The following is a 19,678-nucleotide window of genomic DNA, read 5'->3' as shown; positions in this document are numbered from 1 at the left end:
TTAAAGCCTCTGCCTTCGGCTCAGGTCATGATCCGAGGGTCCTGGGATCGAGCCCTGCATCAGGCTCTCTGCTCAGCAGGGAGCCTGCTTCCCCTCTCTCTCTGCCTGCCTCTCTGCCTACTTGTGATCTCTATCTGTCAAATAAATAAATAAAATCTTAAAAAAAAAAAAAAATCAAGGAGAACAACAGCTCATGATGGAGAACAGCCAATGAATTCCAAATTCCCAACCAAACTCTGAGCCCCCTTACTCTCAGCCAGGAGACCAGTTGCTACCACAATACACTGACAGGTATTACTGGACACTCTGAAAGAAAATCCCAGGGCCAGGAAGTAACCAAAGGTTAAAAGTTAAAAAAAAAAGTATCTCCTTACATATTTGCAGACCACAACACTCTCCCCTTACAAACCTTTAAGAGTCTTTTTTAAGCAGAGGAGAACCAAGGCCCTTCCTCTTGAAAGAAGAAAGTGAACAGGGAACTTCCTCTCCATTATTAATCTATCAACCGTGGTTTCATATTGCATCACCATTAGGATAATAATTTCTGTTTTCTATCACTTAAGGTATGTTCCCAATAACCATCAGAGCCAATAAAACATCTCCAAGACCATGGCCTACATACGTTCGTTATTAGGGCCTTTCTTGTTTTTAAAGCAGAGTAGTAGGTTAATAAGAAAGATCAGATTACTCTTTTCAAAGAAAATCATCGGCCCAAAATGACATAAAAGACTTCAAATTGTAAAGTCAGTGTTTGCAAGTCATGAAAGGAAATGTTACGGGGTAAGGATAGTGTTTAAAAACCTCGAAATATCTGGACTAAAATCCATTTACTATTTACAAAACATAACATGGTGCTTTAAAAGCAACGAATCCGTACCAGCAACAAACAGATTATTCCGGAATTCTCCTTGCGGTCCTAGCATATTAGCACACTTGGCAGTTTTTAAGTAAACAATACCACCTAAATATGTGAGCACTCACTGTGTATGTGAAATATATTAGATGCCAAAAATAATCCTTCACTCACAATTGCACGTAACAAAGACTCAGAGAGCCGAAAGTCTTTTCTTCTGTCGTTTACGTTGACTAAATAACCCTAAAGCTTAAAATCAAACATGTGAAACACACACAACTGCGGTTCCTGGGTAAGAATACTAAATGCTTTCTAGGTTGATATCGGGTCTTAAATGTTAGAAAAATCAAACGTGGCTTGTCTTCCCTCCCCTCCCGCCCGCCCCCATACAAGTCTCAGAACAGTTTGTCACTTGCGTGTTTCATTTTAAATTTCAGCGTTAAGAGTCAAATGCTTATTTAGAAGGCTTGCTCGGTTTTTGAGCCATACATTTGGGTTGTGTGAATGTGTGTGTTTAAACAAAACTCTGTATGAGTGTTGTTCTAGCACGAGATACTCAGCTGAGAAAACGAAGAAAACAGATGTGCAAGGACATGCAATGGAATGTGCGTGGTTTGGCTGGAAGGTTCACAATCGGGAACAAACCGTAGCACATAATGGCTGGAAATTAAGGCAACCTAACACAGCACCAATAACAAAACTTTTTTGTTTGCCTGTTTTATTTTATTGTAATCATGAAATTGCGGATGGGAGGGGGAAAAATGCGTGTATTGCATCCGTTTGGTTCTTGATGCTAAACTCATCTTTAACTGTTCATGGGCAAATCCCTGAATTTCAGAGCTTTGTAAAGAAAGTGCAGAACACCCCTGGACACAGCAGCAATCAGCACTAGCTACGATCAGATGGAAATGATTTTAATGTCCTTTGTGCGAACAGCTTCTGTGCAGGTATCGAGGTGCCTCTGAAATGTTTATAAAGAGAAAAGAGAGAAAAGGAGACAGAACAGACAAAAGATCAGATGACCATGGCCATGGCAGCCACCTGCTAGCACAGACACAAAGTGCCAGCAGCCCCACGCCCGCTGAAACCCAAAGCGAACCCGGACCAAAGGCCCCAGCCGAGCTGGGTGACCACAGCCAAGTGTGGAGGGAAGCAGGAGGCCAGGTAGGAGTCTGCAGAACAAATAAGAGGCTGGGTCATTCCAGCCCCTGAAGCAGGATCCTGGGGCTCCAAAGAGGCTGCGAACTGGGTAGGAACACCTCCGGGAGGACCTGGGAGGGTTATTAGCATAGCTTAAGCAGAGCAATCTCGAAGAAAAAGGTTTTAGTTCTTGTCTTTAAATTTGTTTTCTGGTTTTCCTGGAATCTTCCAGAAGGGCAACCTGCGCATCAAAACACCAGTTCCAGGGCGCCTGGGTGGTTCAGTGGGTTAAGGCCTCTGCCTTCCGCTCAGGTCATGATCCCAGGGTCCTGGGATCGAGCCCCGTGTCGGGCTCTCTGCTCAGCGGGGAGCCTGCTTCCCTTCCTCTCTCTCTGCCTGCCTCTCTGCCTACTTATGATCTCTGTCTGTCAAATAAATAAATAAATAATCTTAAAAAAAAAAAAAAAAACCCCACCAGTTCCATTTTTCTTTTACTTGGTTGGGTCTTTATATGACCCAATATGTATCAGGAGTTAATGAAGCCCTTAGGAGATACAGGAACACTGGGAACAGAGAGCTGCCGGAACAGCCCTCCTGCAGGCCTGTGCCCCACAGACCTCATGAACATCTGCCCCAAATAGGGCAGGTTCAACCCCACCCCCACCCAGGCGCAGGGGACCATGTGTGTTTCAAGGACAAGGGCCGCTCAGGGCCAAAAGCTGGCAGAGTTTGGTTCAGGATCCGTGACTCGTGACTCCTTCAGAAGATAGACCCAACTTGGTAAATCTAGACCGCTCCTTCTAGACTGGCTAATGACCTCAAGGGACGGCTGGGCTCCCACGGGGCTGGTTAGGTTGGTTCTGTTCTGAGTCACCCTAAACAGGTTCATGAGAGGAGCTTGTGGTCAGTGTGGCTCAGGACAAACCTGGCAGCACCAAAACCCTCCCAGGTGTGGGTAGGGCAGGTGGGGGGGAGGGGTGGGGGGGGAGGTGGTGCCTGCTGAGATTCGGAAAGGACGGCACCTTCCTGGGGGTCCCCACGGGGCGGCCAGCTGACACTCGTTCTCACCTGTTCTCACGCACCCACGTGCACACTCCTGTGCACACAGGCTCACACATGCCCGCACACTTCCACACACTCACACACCCTCACACGCTTGCAAGCTGTCAAGATAACCAAAGTTGACGTTTCCTGAAGCTTAACACCCAACAGGGCTTATTCCTGTGACGTCCCTGTCGGAAATGATCGGACAACCTACCCTGCAGGTGCTGACTCTACCTCTGAAATAAGAAATTTGTCTAATTTTTACGAATTCCAGGAAAAAAAGAAACAAGGGTCCCGTAATGTTTTTTAAGGCGAAAACGGGGTTTCTATAAGCACACCGGGAGAATGACACAAAGATCCAGCCCCACTAAAATAAGACCCAGCCCGGACTTCAAATACCACAAATAAAAGGAGAAACAGGGACAAATTTCCACATGTATGTAAATTCATTATTTTAACTCAGACGTAAATAGATGTCCCTAAGCATCAATTCAAAACTGGACTCGTGAGCGGCTGATTGAACGCCAGCCCGTGCCGTGGCCCAGCAGAGCCAGCAACGCACACTGTGACAGCCAGGAATGGGAGCCACAGACCGGGATGGGCACCGGGAGCAGGGGCCAGGCTCCTGGGTGTCAGCTCGGACAACGCCACAGTCAGGAAAGGAAGGTGCACTTACCTTCCAAAGTAGATTCGGACTCTCCAGGGGTACGCAAAATATATGTTATGTATATAAATTACAAATAAATAAAAGCCCCTAGGCAGGGAGGAAGTAGGTTGGCTCATGCCAATCAGTGTGCCCAGGTGTGCAGCACCCAAAAGGCAGGAGAAAGACCTGCTCATTCTTCTCAAGGGCACATGGAAAAGGGGAAGGGCGATGGGGGGAGGCTGGGGAGGCTAGGAAATCTACAAAAAGTGAAGGCACCAACCGGCCTAGGAGAGTACAAAAGCGGGAAAAGGAAGCGGTCACCATTAACCTGTTCAGTCTGGGCTCTGGAATTTGTTTGCCGTGCTCCATGCTTGAATTGAAATGCCTCTCGACATTGTGCTTAAAATATTAAAAAACATATAGCGTCCCAAAACAGCAGCTAGGTATTACCTGTGAACCCTGTTAAGTCCATTTCTATAAGCCAACAGCAAAACCTGTGCCTCAGACACCAGCGTCACCTTGAGGTCCAATCATTAACAACTTTTAAAATCCTTTCGAGCGAACTGCATAGAGTTGGTGGGGGAGACGCGGATCCTCTCACCAAATCCTGACAAGGCAACTTTAGTGTCTTTTGTGATAACTAATAACTAATTATTCCAACTAGTGTAGACTTTCCATGTGAAATGCAAAGTATTTTGAACTCTTGCCAGACTAATCAAGATGATTTCCAAAATGCCACAACAGGAACTTCCTATAATAAATAAGCTATCACATTTACATCTCAAATTAGAAAATTTGGAAGAAAACATGTAGTTTCAGTGCCAAAGTAGAGATTACTAAAGCCTGCCCATCCCTCACCCCCCCTTTCGCTTTCTTTAGCCTCTAAAGGAGCAAACCCTGGTCCAGGTGCAAATGTTCAGGGTACAAGGAATGCAGAGAACACAGAAGCGACTCTAGGCGTGGCTGCTGGAGATCCCCGTGGCTGCTCACCATTGGAAGTGGTGCTGGAGGCCACGGCTTTCTCGCTGACATCTGTTCGCGTGGAGCATTTCACTATAGAATTCTCCACTTTCTTCTTGTCAGTGGTCGTGGAGCTGTGGGACTGGGCCTCCATGACGCCTTCTCATTACTTCAGCTCTCTGCTACCAGGAACGCCTGCAACGAAACAATGGCGCCATCAACTTCCAGCAAGGGTGGGCAAAAAAAAATCTCACTTAAAAAGTTCACTTCAGGGGCGCCTGGGTGGCTCAGTGGGTTAAAGCCTCTGCCTTCGGCTCAGGTCATGATCCCAGGGCCCTGGGATCGAGCCCCGCATCGGGCTCTCTGCTCAGTGGGGAGCCTGCTTCCTCCTCTCTCTCTCTGCCTGCCTCTCTGCCTACTTGTAATCTCTGTCTGTCAAATAAAAAAAAAAAAAAAAAAAAAAAAGTTCACTTCACCTTTGCCCGGAAGGAGGGCCTAGAGCTTTAGCAAGTTCAAGACCCTTGCCTACAAGTTTTCTTGCAAAAACACCTCCAAGTTGTAATAACAAGCCAGTCGAATTCTGTCTACACTTGCAGAAGGAGAAGGGAGGAAACTATCCATAACATGAGACTCTCCCCAAATTCCTACTGGACAGTTGTTATTAAGCGGTCTAAAGATCTCAATTTTCAGCTGTGTTCATGGTGTGAAACCCAAGGGTTGCATGGCTTTCTTAAGCCACATCTACAAATGTTTCTTCAGGTGGCCAAATTTATAAGGAGGGGCATGGCGACGACTTTCCAAAAAAGGGGAAGGTTTTTAAGTATTAATTAGAAGTTTCAAAGAGCATGGCCATTTCTCAAACCCAAGCCCAACTCCAAGTTTGGAAGCAGAGCGTGATGTGGGCCAAGAAGCCCGTGATATTTGCTCCCCTTTTCCGAGCTACCTGAACTGCAATCCGCCCGTCCATCCTAATTCAAGGAGGTGAACCATACTCTTCAGCCTTCCTTAAAAACATGAGAACGTTTCAATTCACTCATGCTACATTTTGAAAACCAACGAAGGCAACAGAACAACGTGCTCTGGATGCCACAGGAAAAGTCAAAAGATTGCCAACAGCCAAGACGGGAGACCGCTTAAGAAATACGAAAACCCAGCTACAAGCAAGTGGGGCGAGTGGGTCCTCTTTCACTGGACTGCTTCATTCATGCGATAATTGTCCTAACTCATCATTCATCAATTTTCACTGTCTCTGGTTCTTGTTCTTTTTTTCTTTTCTTTTTTTTTTTTTTTTTTTTTTTTTTTTTGCAGTCGTGAGCTGCACCTACCAAGAATACAAGATGAAAAGAGTCCTCTCCAGCACATTCTCCTCAAGCTGTCTACAATGCAACACTTACGGTGGGCATTAGCAGACGCCACTGTATTCAATCCAAACAACAATAAGCAAAATAAAATAAAATAAATAAAAACTGTTTAACTGACTGAAAGGGTTAAAATACCAGATGAAATCTTTCTAGTCACCCTTAACTCAGACTTGCAAGGGAATTGCCAAGTCTTTCTTTATTGTGTGAGCCATTCTCCCTTTGGTCTGGAATTCAAGTAACTGGGAAGGCTTAAGGTCCAGAGGCTGCGAAGAGCCAGAGAACTCCCTCTTCTGCTAACTTCCATTTCTTTGCCTTGATTATCCACTGTCATTCATTGTAAAACACACAAGTTACTTAAGAACAGCTTTTCTAGAACAAAAAAGGAAAAAAAGCAGCACTGAGTTAAATTAGCATATCAATTGTGAGATCCACTCCAAATTCAGAAACATCCCTCCAAGAGGGCTCACAAAGTCCCACAGCAAAGGAGCTGCTGAGCCTTCCACTGGGCTGAGGCCAGGGTCTGGTCCAGAGGCCCCAGCCTCTGCAGAGACTGGTACCTGAGTGGTGCCTCCTGGAGTAACCCCGCATCTCAGTTTTCTCATCTGCCACATGACCAGAATCACACCCCGGGACTTGGGACTTAACCTTGGGGGAAGGTGGGTACAGTCCTCTTTAAGAGTATGTTTAAAGTCATGGATCGGGGCGCCTGGGTGGCTCAGTGGGTTAAAGCCTCTGCTTTCGGCTCAGGTCATGGTCCCAGGGTCCTGGGATCGAGCCCCCGCATCAGGCTCTCTGCTCAGCGGGGAGCCTGCTTCCTCCTCTCTCTCCCTGCCTGCTTCTCTGCCTACTTGTGATCTCCCTCTGTCTAATAAATAAATAAAATCTTTAAAAAAATATAAATAAAGTCATGGATCCTCTCCCCCAGAAAAACACCCTTTAACACACACCAAAGAGTGTACATTTGATTTCCCAGGGATCACAGGCCCTCCAAGCTCGTCCATGAATCCAGACAGAGGACCCCTGAAGGAGAGACTTTGGACAGTCTCTTTTTGCTCTAACGATCTCAGAACGATTCTAATTTTTCGGAATGCTCCCCCCAAACTGATGGAAAGATCATCTTTATGGTATGCCATGAGAACAGTCCAAGCCAATCCAGAGCACTGATTCCCAAGGTCAGACAAGAGCCATTGGGATCCATGCTGCTACAGTGCTTTGCAAAACATTCAGATTCCCAGGTCCAATCCCCAATGTCTTGGACATAGTGCCTGGAACCTTTATTTTGGCCAGCACCGCTGAGCACCAGGCTCACCAAAGCTTGCGGACAACGGTTCCACACAGTTCTCTTCACTGCTACGTACCCACTGCAACAGGTACCCGGTGAAGCTTTTGCCAACCGGATGAAGAAACGATGAATGGCGCCCCAGACTACTGAATTTCATCCCAGCGCCCATCACAATAATGAAGTCATCTTCTGGAATCTTTACCAAATGGCTTCATGCCCAGCTTCCCCTCCAGATCCTAAGCTCCATGAAGACAAGTGCCATGTCTTATCTTCCTAGCATCTCATGCCCCTAAGAATATGTACCGAGTAAATACATGATCCTGAGAGGACCTGGTGACCCAGACAATTCTGCAGTGTCTTCAATATTGATGACCACTGACTGCGCTACGTATCTTTTCTTTCATATCCAGTGTTCCTTCGAAAACTGACAGATTCCACAAAAACTGGTTTTTATCCAGTTTTAACTAGTTTTTAACGGGGATATTTCACCAAAACACTCCATTCGCACCCATTTTGGATAAACAGGCATTTACTATAATCGTTCCCCTCAAAACCCACCATACAGTTTTATTGGTCGAATCTGGATGGAGTTTGCTAAGGTAAAACTGCACATGGAAATAAGCCAAGGGACCAAAAAGAAGCAAAAATCATGAAGAGATGGGATTCCTTCCTGGCTAAGAAGTAAGTCTCTCTTTTAGTAGAGGGAGCTAATTAACACTAGTGAGGTGACAAGTCACCAAAGTTCCCTGACAAACTTGGGTTTTGTGGAGTTGTTGGTTTTTCCCCCAAGCAAAGGACTTCGTTTTAACAAAGCAATAAACCCTCCAAGTACTCATCACCAGAGAGAGAGGCTCACGTGAGAAGAGGTAAAGCCCCAGGCACTGACTGAAATTGCACTAATTAATGGTCTTAGAGAATACTAATTCCTACCCCCTCCCCCTGTTTGAAAGGGATTTTTTTAAAAATGGGCCCTTGGTCACTCAAGAATCTACCCCCTTCTTCTATTTTGACAACTTATTTTTGGATCTCATTAGTTAGTAACTAATTATTTAAAAGTGTGGTTTAGGCTTGGAACAGGACTATAAAAATGGCAACTTGCCAAGGTAGACATCTGCTTCCTGTATATCCCTCTAAGTTCTATCAGCTTATTTTACTGATAAAAACACAACTTTGTCCCTGTCCGTTACAAAGGGGAAAGTTTTAACATTCTAGGCTCTCACACCTCATCAAAACTATGCATGAAGAGTTAGCAGAAAAGGGTCTGCTTCTAGCTGCAGTGGCGGGTTTGGTTGTGTTTTTTCTTTCTTTCTTTTTTTTTTTTTCCTTAGAACATTAAGCCCAGTTTGGAAACTCGGTCCTGGTTTGATATTTGAGGGCGTGAGATACAAAAGTGACCAGTAAAACTTCATCGGGGGATCTTGAAACTAACTGAAACCAGGTTTTCAAACCTGGGATTTCTTAAAATAAGAAAATATAATTTGTTTAGAACGTAAGTTGCGAGGAAAACTTTTCAGTTCTGCTTCACTTCAAAGATTTTTCTCTGAGGAAAACATGCCACTGGTTTTTAGATGGGAATGAAAGGCGACTTTGCCCACCCCACCCCCACCCTCCTCTCAGAGCTCCACACTGCTTCTAGGCCCCTTGTAGCACTTGCAACACTACAAGCGAGGTTTGCTGGCATGCCCCTTCACTTTTAATGCTTGTGGGGAGGGAAAAAAACTATTTGTAGCTGATGTTGGAAGTCCCAGCAGCTGGAGTATATGAACAAAATAAAACCACCAAGGAACTCGCAGTGCATAGGTAAATAAATATTGGGAGAAAAATTCCATCTTGAAAGCAGTCATGGCTTCTCCCCATTCAGCTGTCCCTGAACCTTTTGTAATTTCCCGGAGGCCTAAACCCAGGGCACAATCAATTCCAGATCTTATTTTCAAACCTATTCCTTCACCCACCAGCAACCTGCCTGCAGGTGGTCTTCCGTCTCTGAGTTATAAATCCGAACTTGCATCAACCTCCTACACCAGGAAGCCTCTGCATGCTTGCTGGGGCCCCCGACCAGGTCAAGGTGGAGTTCGTGCATGGCTCCACGTGCAACAGACCCCACGGGGCCAGTCCTGTGGGGACCTACGTTTGAAACGGCGCTTTCGCACAGAAAGCCTCCAGGGGCCCTGTCTTTAGAGCCGCAGTGAAGAAAACAAAAAACAGAACAAACCCCCAGGAACTTAGATCGCGGCAAAGACGAGTCCCGGTTACTGTCATCCTTCGGCAGGCTGTGGACCGTGGTCAGTTCGGGAGAGCTCCCGGGCTCGGCCTGCGCCTCCGCGCCCGCTGCCCTGCGAGCGGTCCCGCGGACGGTTCCGGGCTCCCAGTCCTCACCGCCGTCCCACTTCCCTGCGCCGCCCCCGGCGGGCCTGCGGGGTCTCGGCGGGCGCGCGACGCTCCGGGCCCCCGGCCCCGCTCCCCGGCCGGCCGCCGCACTCAGCCCGGGAGAGGGCTCCGCGCCTCGGCTGCGCCTCCGGGGCGCCGCGCCCCCGCGTCCGCCCCGCTGCCCCCGGGCCCGCGCGCCCCCGCACGGGCCCGGCTCCCAGAAGCCGCGGGGGTGGCGGGGGCCGCGGAGAGCGCCGGCAGCCCCGCTCCGAGCCGCATTCCCGGAAGTGCGAACGGCGGGGCTGAATGGTGGCCACCGGCCAGGGCCTCTGTGCAGGGAGAAGCGTCCCTTATCACTTTGATCGCCCTGGCTGCCCTGCTCCTTGGGAATGGTCCCGGGCATTGGAAAGCTCTTGTCTGCAGCTGGCCCGGCAGCATTTCCAGCAGACAGTTGTCCGAGGTGGCCCTGCTCTCGTTCGCACAGCTGTTCTACCAGCTGAATCCGGGGAGGTGCGGGAGCCCTGCTTTCCTTCACAGCTGTCTGCACCAGCTGAACCCAGGGAGGTGCAACTTTCCAGGTACTTTGCAATGAAACACCCTGTGCTTCTCATTGTAGGAAAACACTGGGGAACACTGGAGGGCTTCGCGAAACCAGTGGGTGTGGGCTTCCCTCCCCAAACTTCCAACTCACCGTCCATCAACCTGGCCCCCAAGTGTTGTTTCTCCTCCTGCTGCCCTAAGCGGATTCAGGCGTTGTGAACGGTTCAGGGCGCAGACACAGCTCCTTGTCTCGAAGGGAGGGAGGCGCTCGGTGGGGTTCCAAAGTTCAGCCTCCACCAGGAGGCTTTACGTAGTCAATAGGGAGGATAGGATGAGGAATCACAATTCTGGGAACATGGGCAAAAATCAGCCTTTCCCATGGCAGGACCCTGCAGTGAAACCTGGGAGCCACACAAGTAGGATTTCTCCACCACTTACACAGAAAAATTTTTTAAAGACAGCACCAGGGCTAAAACCAACATGCAAAATGTTTGAGCTGTATACGACTTTCTCATCTAAGGTGAAATGAAGCAGTAGTTATAAACTGATAATACATCCTTTGTGATCAGCAGACAACTTATTTCCCTAATTCCGTTGGTTTATTTTTAAGTTGCCTGAACCTGGGCAATAATTCTCTTTTATTTTCGTCTTAATGCATTTAAAGATGTAAAAAACTAAGTTAAAAGCTTGATGTGGGAACCTGAGGCGTTTCTGATGGGTTAAAACAGCTCCTGCCAATGAGCGATCAGAGAGAAGGCATTCCACTGGGCAGAGCAGTGCTCTTAACAGCACCATGATTAGGCCTTAAGTGAGAAATTATTCTGTGCAGCTTAGGGAACTATTGCTCAAGTGGAATAAGGCTTTCCTCCAGAGAAATTACATTTACTTACACCTGCCTGTATATTTATAAGCTGAATGATCTCCCTAATATGCTCATGTTTTAAAAAGCCAGAAGAAGCCAGCCTGTGTAAGGATTTCTGAGGGGTCTCCCCTGTATCACTGAGCAGTGACATTGCTCTCACATTTTATCACTAGCAGATTAGCTGCTACTTCAAGATGCTACTCTTGGAGCAACTGCTTAGGTAAAATTCCTATTAAATAGTTGTACCTTCCTGTAGCATTGATGAAAATCCTTCAGAAAGAGGGAGGGAAAAATCAAGAAGCACAAACTAATGCTGATTTTAACTTCAGATCAATTCTGGAAGGACAAAATGGTCTGAGTTTCAGTGAGCAAAATTGAGGGAATTTAAAATGTTTCAGTGGATTTCATGTAAACACGCATTGTAGGAAATCTCTTACAGGTTTGTGATGTGGTAGAATTTCCTTGAGCTCCAACTATCTTCCTGAACTTCAAATCCATTATATATGCAGAACCTGTGACCCACACCAACAGCTTTCTTTTCTCTCCTCACCCTTCCCTGTCTGCACTGCTTTCCTTTTCTGCAAGAAAAGAAGCTCACTTCATAAGTTCTTAATGAAACCTTCATGAATCTTTAATTATAGTATTTTTGAATGTAGGATTATTTTACCTTTCCATATGATTTGACTTTTCATTAATTAGAAAAGCCTAAAGCGTTGCCTGCAAATAAGAGAACTGCTCAAGTTGCCAGAAGTGGTCTTTGGTAGCCTAGAAGGTTCTCCCAGTCTGCTGCCTGTTGTTTTCAATCTTTCTTTCCTATATTTCTGAGACTCCTAATCTCAGATAAGCAGTATTCATGATAGACATCCCAAAATGGAATTACTCTAAAAGGAATGGAATTCCTCTAAAGGGAAATCACTGCCTGGCTATGGATGAAGGGAATTTGGCTTTAGTAAATCAATGACATCTAAACTTTTACGAACTCCACATATTTACCTTCAACCGCTGAAAATCTTTTTGGACATGAAGTGACCACTGCTATTATGGGTAGCATCGCAAATGGCGTTCTGTGCGCCCGTTTTACTTTTCTGCCATCTGTATTTAAAACAAAAGAGCATCAGCTACTCTGACTCTCTCTGCTGCCAGCAGGACTCTGGGAGAAATATTTGAGGGGAGTGTAAGGTCGTGATTTAATACCTGTTACCATTCCTGAGTTTTGCAAAACTGGGAAACACCAACCAATGTACTCTGGTTAGACTCTGCAGGAAGCACCCTGCATGGCAGGTGCCATTAACAAATGAGCAGTAATGCGGAGCAAGCTGGCCCCCCCACTTGCTGTGGGGTGCTGGAGACAGACAGTCCTCAGACAGAAAGTGAGATCTAGAAGTCACTTATCTGTCTCCAGACCAGCTAAGCTCATGAAAACTGTATTTCTCTGAAACCCACATATCACACAAAAACATCACGTCTGCCCAAAGGTATTCCTTGTCTCACTTCACTGAGGTTTACGGGAATAAAAGTTTTCACACATTTTCACAAGGAAAAAAAAAAATCCTCAATTTAAAATGTTTTCTTCTGGAACTGACCTAACTTTTGATTCCTAAAGTCACATGCGTCTTTACAATGACGCTTAAAGGGACGGATGTCTACCGTTCATGTCCCATGAATTAGTAATTTACTTTTAAACCATCACAAATCCTAGACTAGTAATACCTGTTGGGTGTCAAAATCAGCTACAGATATCCCAGAGATACACAGTGCATTTTTTTGGTGATGTGTTCAGCATACTTTAACCTTCTGACTTTTAAGCTTGTGATTCCTGAATCCTAGATGCAGTTTTAAAGGCAAATTTTCAAAAATGTACAGATGTTTCATCAAATCTTATTCAGTACAAGCCACACCCTGGTCCTCTGAGCCTATAAATGTGGCTTATTCGCAGACAGAATTCTTCAGGTTAGCGTTCACACCAGCCCCCCACACCCTCGATCAGCTACAAAACGGTCAGTGCAAACTACCCCCGCAGCCGCGCACTCTGCCAGGGAGATGCCTGGGTATGGAATTTCATTTGAACACCCACAGTTCAAACAGCAGATGCTGCTCTGAGGTGCACGACCTGGTCCACACTCCTGGCCACTCCATTCAGGTTTCCATTCATGGGAGTTCATTAATGCTTCCTTCTCAGGAGGCTGGCTGAACTTTCTCTCCGCACAGGTAGCTCTCCTGAGATGGGAGTTACTTTTTTTAAAAATATCACCAAATGAAATCAATAAGCTGGTTTAACTGTCCCATGCCTTCATGACTGCCTTTTTGGAAAGTTATCTTGCATCCAAGTTGGGAGTAGATACTGTCCCTTGTTGTAAAAACCAGCAGGCGTCCTGGAATATTGTTAGGTATTTTATGCAGTCTTCAAAACCAGTCAAAGTGGCTAAAACTAAAAAGTGCCAATGAAACTAAGCACGTAAGAGATCCCACTGCATTCTGAAGGTATGTCAACAGCCAGAGCTTTAAAGTTACATTTGTCTCCCATTATTTAATTTTGTGGCATAAAAATGACTCAAATAGACGCCATCAAATGCTTCTATTTAAAACAATACTCCTTTCTCAGTCTCTCCCTCCCTCCCTTTTGCTCTCTCTCACATACAGGCACACTGTCACCCCCTCCCATAAAAAAAAAAAAAAAAAGTAAAGAAAAGAAAAAAAAAAGAAAAGAAAAGAAAAGAAAAGCCCCAAAGCTGTTTCAGGCCAGCAATCAATCCAATTTACTTCAGGTACGATTTATATGTACAGTGCACGCCACGACAAAACCACAGTATGATGCCAACAGGGCCCTTAAGAAAGTTCTCCCCTAAATCTCTGGAAAGGAGCTTTAAAAGAAAGCAAGGATTACAGTCAGCTAGAAGGTAGGGAGGGGACTTACCTCAAACCCAGCCAAGCGGAAATCAGAGCAGTAATTCTACAAGTCGACAGAGTACACTTTCAAAGCTATAATGGTGTGAAGAAGTGCGGGGCAGCATGGCCCGAAGGCAGCGCTAATACACTGATGACTAATGGCCGGGCCAGGGCAGACAATGAATTTGGGGCTTGAAAACTAACAGAAACCATGCAGTACTTTGACAAATGGGCTTTCACAATTTCATTCATTGAATAACCTTTAAGCACAAAATTGGCTGAGTTCTCTGGGGAATTAGATGACATGTTGTTGGACGATGATGTAAGTATTTTCTTTGGTAATTATGACTCTTATGCAAAATGCAAAAGTGCCCTATAGGAGGACAGGAGGATAGATACGACAGATGCAGATGTGGAACTCCACACAATGTTGCCTTTCAGGAGGGGGCTGGAATGTTCCAGTGCCACCTTATTAACTATATGTAATGGCGTGTTCATTCAGTTTCTTTAGAGAGCCATAGATTTTCTGGGACGTTTTTGTCGGGTTGAAATATACACACACGGAACAAAAAACACTTTCACATTAAAAAAAAAAAAAAAACTTAGAAGTGGTCACGAGTAACTAAGAAGTGTGGCACTGAAATATAGTACATTTGGAATTACAAGTGGAAAAAGTCTAATTTTAAGGGGTTGGGCGAAGGAAGAGTGCCTCAGAACAATTGAGACACCACGTGAAGTTTGCACTTAGGCACGCATCTAACATCCCATCTCTTTCAAAAGGGCTCCCTTCCCTCTTCCCCGTCTAATGAGCCCTTCAATTTACAAATAATAATTTTGGCAATTTTTAAAGAGAGAACGAAATATCCGAAGTGTCTCTAAATTAACAACACCACTTACTCCAGACAGCATTGCCTTTAGCAGCTCCTAAAAACTTAAGAAAAGGATCTTAAAACAGGAAGCTTAGTGAGCTCATAAAACTGTTGTTGGAGCCAGGAACACATAGCATATTTAATCTGCAAACTGTGGGAGTCTACAGTGATTTCAGCAAGATCTGAGGCATGCCCTCAAGGTTTGCTGGGATCTGGGATTAGGGGGTTGATAAGAACCTCTACTGCCCATGGACATGTTTTTCTTCTGCAGTTAAACACAAATGCATAGAGACGTTTGACTGCTGCTTGGCGTTACTGCTCAAGTTATATAAAAGCTTTGCAGCTCCTTTTGCTGTCAATATATCAAAGTTTAAAAAAAATCATCAAAGTGTGAAATTTCATTTAAAGTCTTCGCCAGTCTACAGCTCTATTTCACAGGCCCATCACATAAAAGTAAAGATGAAAAATACACTGAAAGTACTTGAAAAAGTTTGCAGCAGTACCCCTGCCCTGTTGTTGTTTATTCTGTCTCCCTTTATTTGCTTTGAAACTCGAACAAATCAATTTTCCTCTCGGAAAATGACATCAAGTGAAGGGCAGCATCTTCTACTAGCCTTTAATGAAAAGACAACCTGAAGTCATCATGAGAGTGGAATATTGTGCTTAACAAATTAAATTTATATACACACACACACACACACACACTTACACACACTTCCTCTCTAGTCATTTCAGCATTGTAATTGCTTCTCATGATATAAGTTGGCAGAAAATTTCTTGAATCTTCCAAAAGAAGTCAGACCGACTATGGACTATGAAAGCCAGCAAAACTAAAACCTCCTTCAAAGAACTCTTTAGCTGGGGATTTACAACAATTGCATAAAGAAGAAAAGTCTGACTTTTAAGATAATCTACTATAGTCTAAAAGCATTAACATTCCACTGCTAAGGTTTTCTTGAGGATTTCATGACTCAGTGATTCACTTCTCCTTCAAGACTGGTTTTCCTTAGTCCATTACTGTCTCCATATAAGTGAGTGCATGGAACAATGATCATTAAATTGTTTCCTTTCCTACACTTCCAAGCCCTAGCCTCAAAAAGGGGCGGGGGGGGGGGAATCTCAGTGAGCAGGATACCTTACATCCAGGGAGGGACCTCAGGAAGGCTAAGCACAGAGGTATTCTGAAACCCTTCCAGCATGCAGGTAATTAAGAAAAGGGGCCAAGAAACAAAGGGAAGTCCAACTTTTAGGCTCGGGCATCAAGTTGATAAATTAATGAGTCTTTCATTAAATAAGAAATGAAATAACTCAACAGAGCCATTTTTCATCAGTACTGAATTTTCTCATTTCTGTCTGTAGTCCTTTGTAAATGAGGCATACGGTGAAAATGTGTTTATATCAGGGCTCGATCGAGGAATACACACACGTCAAAGGTGCTGGGAAATGGTAGGTATCTGAGTCGGACCAGCTAGCCCATGAATAATAACACAATCTATACCTTGTAAAGTGCTTCTGCATGTGTGAAATTTCACTAGACACCTCTCACATTGGACTCCTCCAGGCATCTTAAACCAAAGCTCCCCGAGGCTGACTTTAAGAATTATAGACCCTGAAAGGATCTCCCCTTAGGCAGGGAGTTTCTAATTAAATAGCTTTTAGTATAAAATAAACTCTCTTCTCTCAGTAAGTATGCTATTACAACTAATTTAAATGTTATTTCATGTTTGCTTTACGTCTGACTATAGTCTAACTGGCCAAAGCATCTGTGTGCCACGTTATTAAGACCAATATTTCCTAACGTAAACAAATTCTTTAGCTACTTCACACAGTTTACATTGTTAAGACCAAGCACCGCAGCTTTAATATTGCCCCTCGACTGTAATACAGTTCTGCTTTAGAAAAATGAAGAGATTTCGAGGTTGTTTCACTACTTTAAAACAGAGCATTTTCTTCCTTCAAAATAATCTTGACACATGTAATTAAGAAACTGTCAGACTATTATTAATTTTTAATTTAAAACCTAAATGAAATAATTACAGGAATCAATCAATAAGGCACCTATTCAAATTACAGAACAATTACATAAATACTCAGAATTAATACTTTAGGCCAATTCTTGAAGATTTCAGTCTATACTATGCTAAGACATCAAACAACCTAAAAAGTGTAACATGGAAACGATGAATAGTTTCTGCCTTAAACAGACTGAAATGAGATCATTTCAGCTGGCCATGGCAGAGGCCCCCACCAGCCATGCCCAACACACTCAAGCTGGAACCCTTTTTAAAAGTTAATTTATTTCCACCAGACACACATTTCAGGACGGGGGGGCGGGGGGATGGCCTCATCCAAATTTGGGGCAAAATCACATTTGGAGGGAAAAGCCTAGTTATTGTGAATTTCCAGCAGATTGCTCTGGGAAAGACTAACTGGGGAGAGAGGAAGGAGGAGAGAAAAAGGAGAGCAGAAGGTGTTTTTTAGAACGAATAATACCCGTCCGGATAATGGCACTGCCCATGTCTTTGCACAGAGGCCGGCCCTCCATACCTCCGGCTAAAGGGCTCTTTTACTTGGAGATGCGGACAGTCCATCATTTCAAATTGAACTGGCAGCTGGAAAATGTGGAACAGCTGGCAAAGAGCTGGGAGAAAATGTTTTACATAAATATATGTACATATAAACTGGCAGAGGGCCACAAGTACTGTACCCAAGGCCAGAATCCATTCGGCACCGCACACCAGGGAATGAGAAGTTGGGGGCGGCAGGAGGGAGATGCCTCCTTGATCCTCTCTCTACGCGGGGTCAGCAAGGGAAGTCTGGATCCAGCCCCTCTCGGGAGGGCATCTCCTGAAGGAGGTGCAATCAAGGACAGGAGCACAAAGTTCAGGGAAGGATAAAAGGCCGGGGTGTGCGCTGGTGCTCTCTGGCATCTGGCAATCTGCTTAAAAGTCGCTTCACAAACTCTCCAAGTTTGGGGTAAATATTTACTCCCTCTCGACTTCCTCCCGCCCATTTTCCCTCTGCAACTCCAGAAAGTAACTGTTCCCTGCAGAGCGATTCATACCCAACTCTGCCCTGCGAAAACGCGGCCTCCTGAATGACTACTGCACGGGACACGATTACGCACCCCCGCACTCACTCCCTGCAGCTTCTAACGCGCTTTCATTTCTTTTCTTTTCTCCCTCACTCTCTCTCTCTCTTTTTTTCCGCTGTCCCTGGAAAGGAAGAGAAATAAAAGAATCCCAAATCATACACAGATGGTACAACTTTCACTTTTCCTCTCCGAAGACCGCGGCGCGCCCCTCCGCATCCGCGCACACCACACCCCCGCCCCCCGGAGGCGGCGCGGGCTGCGGGCTGCCCCCGCAGCGGCGCTCCCCGCGCTAACCCACCTCGCCGCCCGCCGCCGCCTGCGCCCGCCACCGATGGGGGAGACGCAGCCGGACGAGGGAGGGCGCCGGGGCTCCGGGCGGGAAGCGGGGGCGCGGCTGCTGCAAACTTCGTCCCCCTCCGGGATGGGAAATTCTCCTGTCCGTCTCGGGCTCTGGCGCTGGGCAAAGGAGCTCCGAGGAGGAGGAAGCGAATGCAAGAGCCTCGCTCCGACGCCGCGCGGGTTGCTCTCCAAATCTGGGCGCCTTTTGACAGCCATTTTCATTTCCTCCCGCTCCCCGCGTCGGGGACCCCCCTCTCGACCCGGAGGCGCGGGCGCGGCCGCAGGAGCGGGCTGCCGGGTGCCCGGCCCGCGGAACAAAGAACTTCGGGCGGGACGTACCTGCGGCGGCGACGGCTGTCAAGTCCCCGAACTTCCCATAGACCCGCGTCCCGGGCGCGGGCGGGCGGCTTCGGGCTCCGCGCGGCCGCGGGCGGCTCCGGCTACGGCGAGCTGCCGGGCCGGGCGCGGGGTGCGCCCACCACGGGCATGGTGCGGCGCGGGCGGCCGCCGGGCGCGCGGGGAGGGCGGGCGAGCGGCGAGGGCGAGTCCGGGCGGCTAGTGTGCGCGAGGGCGAGTGTGCGAGCGCGCCGGTGCCGGTGGCGCTGCCCCTGCCCGCTCCCTCCCGCTCGTGCAGCTCAGGCATCGGTTTCAGGGATCGTGTAATCCGATCCCTTCTGACTCACAGGCCCTGAGTGACAGTTCTGATTTGGTTCACCCGCGGGAGGGAGGGGAAAGAGAAAGAAAGCGAGCCCCCACCGCAGTCCCCTCCTGGCATCCAATCGACTTTCTGGAAGAAGGTCCCATCCCGGCCGGGCCGCCCGCGCAGGGTGGAGGAGCCCCCCGACCCGACCCCGCGCCTCCGGCGCTACTCACGGGGTGGAAAAGTTGTCCCTCGGCTCTCGCTTCCCTCCCTAGCGCTCCCTCCTTCCCTCTTCTCCTCCGCTGCCTCCTCCACCTCCTCCACCTCCTCCTCCTCCTCCTCCTCCCCGCGCTCCTCCTCCCCCAAGTTTTAACAGAAGTTGCCGGACTCTCCCCTCTCCCCCGCGCTCCCTCTGCCTCCGCCCCCGCCCCCGCCCCGTCCCTTTTCTTTCTGCCACTCGCCGGCGCGGTGGGGACGCGCCGAGCAGCAGGACGCCTGCCGCCGCAGGGGGCGAAGTTGGGAAAACTTGGAGTGCTGCTCGCCTTACTTTTGCTTTCTCGCTCCTTCCAGGCCGCGCCAGGGCCCGCGCTTCCCCGCCCGCCGGGTCCGCGCGCCGGGAGCGGGTCCCAGCTGCGACGCGGGCGGCGGCGGCGGCGGCGGCGAGGAGGCGGCGCGCAGGCCGGGGTCGGGGGGCTGGGGCGGGGGGGAGCCCGGGCGCCCCGAGCCACGCGCGCGCCTCTACCCGCCCTCTGCCTCCTCCGCCTCCTCCGCCTCCTCCGCCTCCTCCGCCTCCTC

At 47.4% G+C, this 19,678-nt stretch overlaps 1 protein-coding gene across 1 annotated transcript in view; it reads right to left on the bottom strand.

Annotated features, from left to right (window-relative positions):
- Positions 1 to 18,880, bottom strand: part of GLI3 (GLI family zinc finger 3) — a 265,997-nt gene extending 247,117 nt beyond the window's left edge. The window contains exons 1-2 of the mRNA XM_080817953.1: positions 18,583 to 18,880; positions 4,674 to 4,838 (exon numbers count right to left, since the gene is read on the bottom strand). Coding sequence (XP_080674079.1) covers positions 4,674 to 4,797 — 124 coding nt within the window. The 5' untranslated portion in view covers positions 4,798 to 4,838; positions 18,583 to 18,880. The remainder of the gene's footprint in view (positions 1 to 4,673; positions 4,839 to 18,582) is intronic.
- Between the last annotated feature and the right edge of the window lie 798 nt (positions 18,881 to 19,678).

Source organism: Martes martes, assembly GCF_963455335.1.
Source record: "Martes martes genome assembly, chromosome: 11".
NCBI classification, from domain to species: Eukaryota; Metazoa; Chordata; class Mammalia; order Carnivora; family Mustelidae; genus Martes; species Martes martes.
This window is presented reverse-complemented; position numbering and strand designations above follow the sequence as displayed.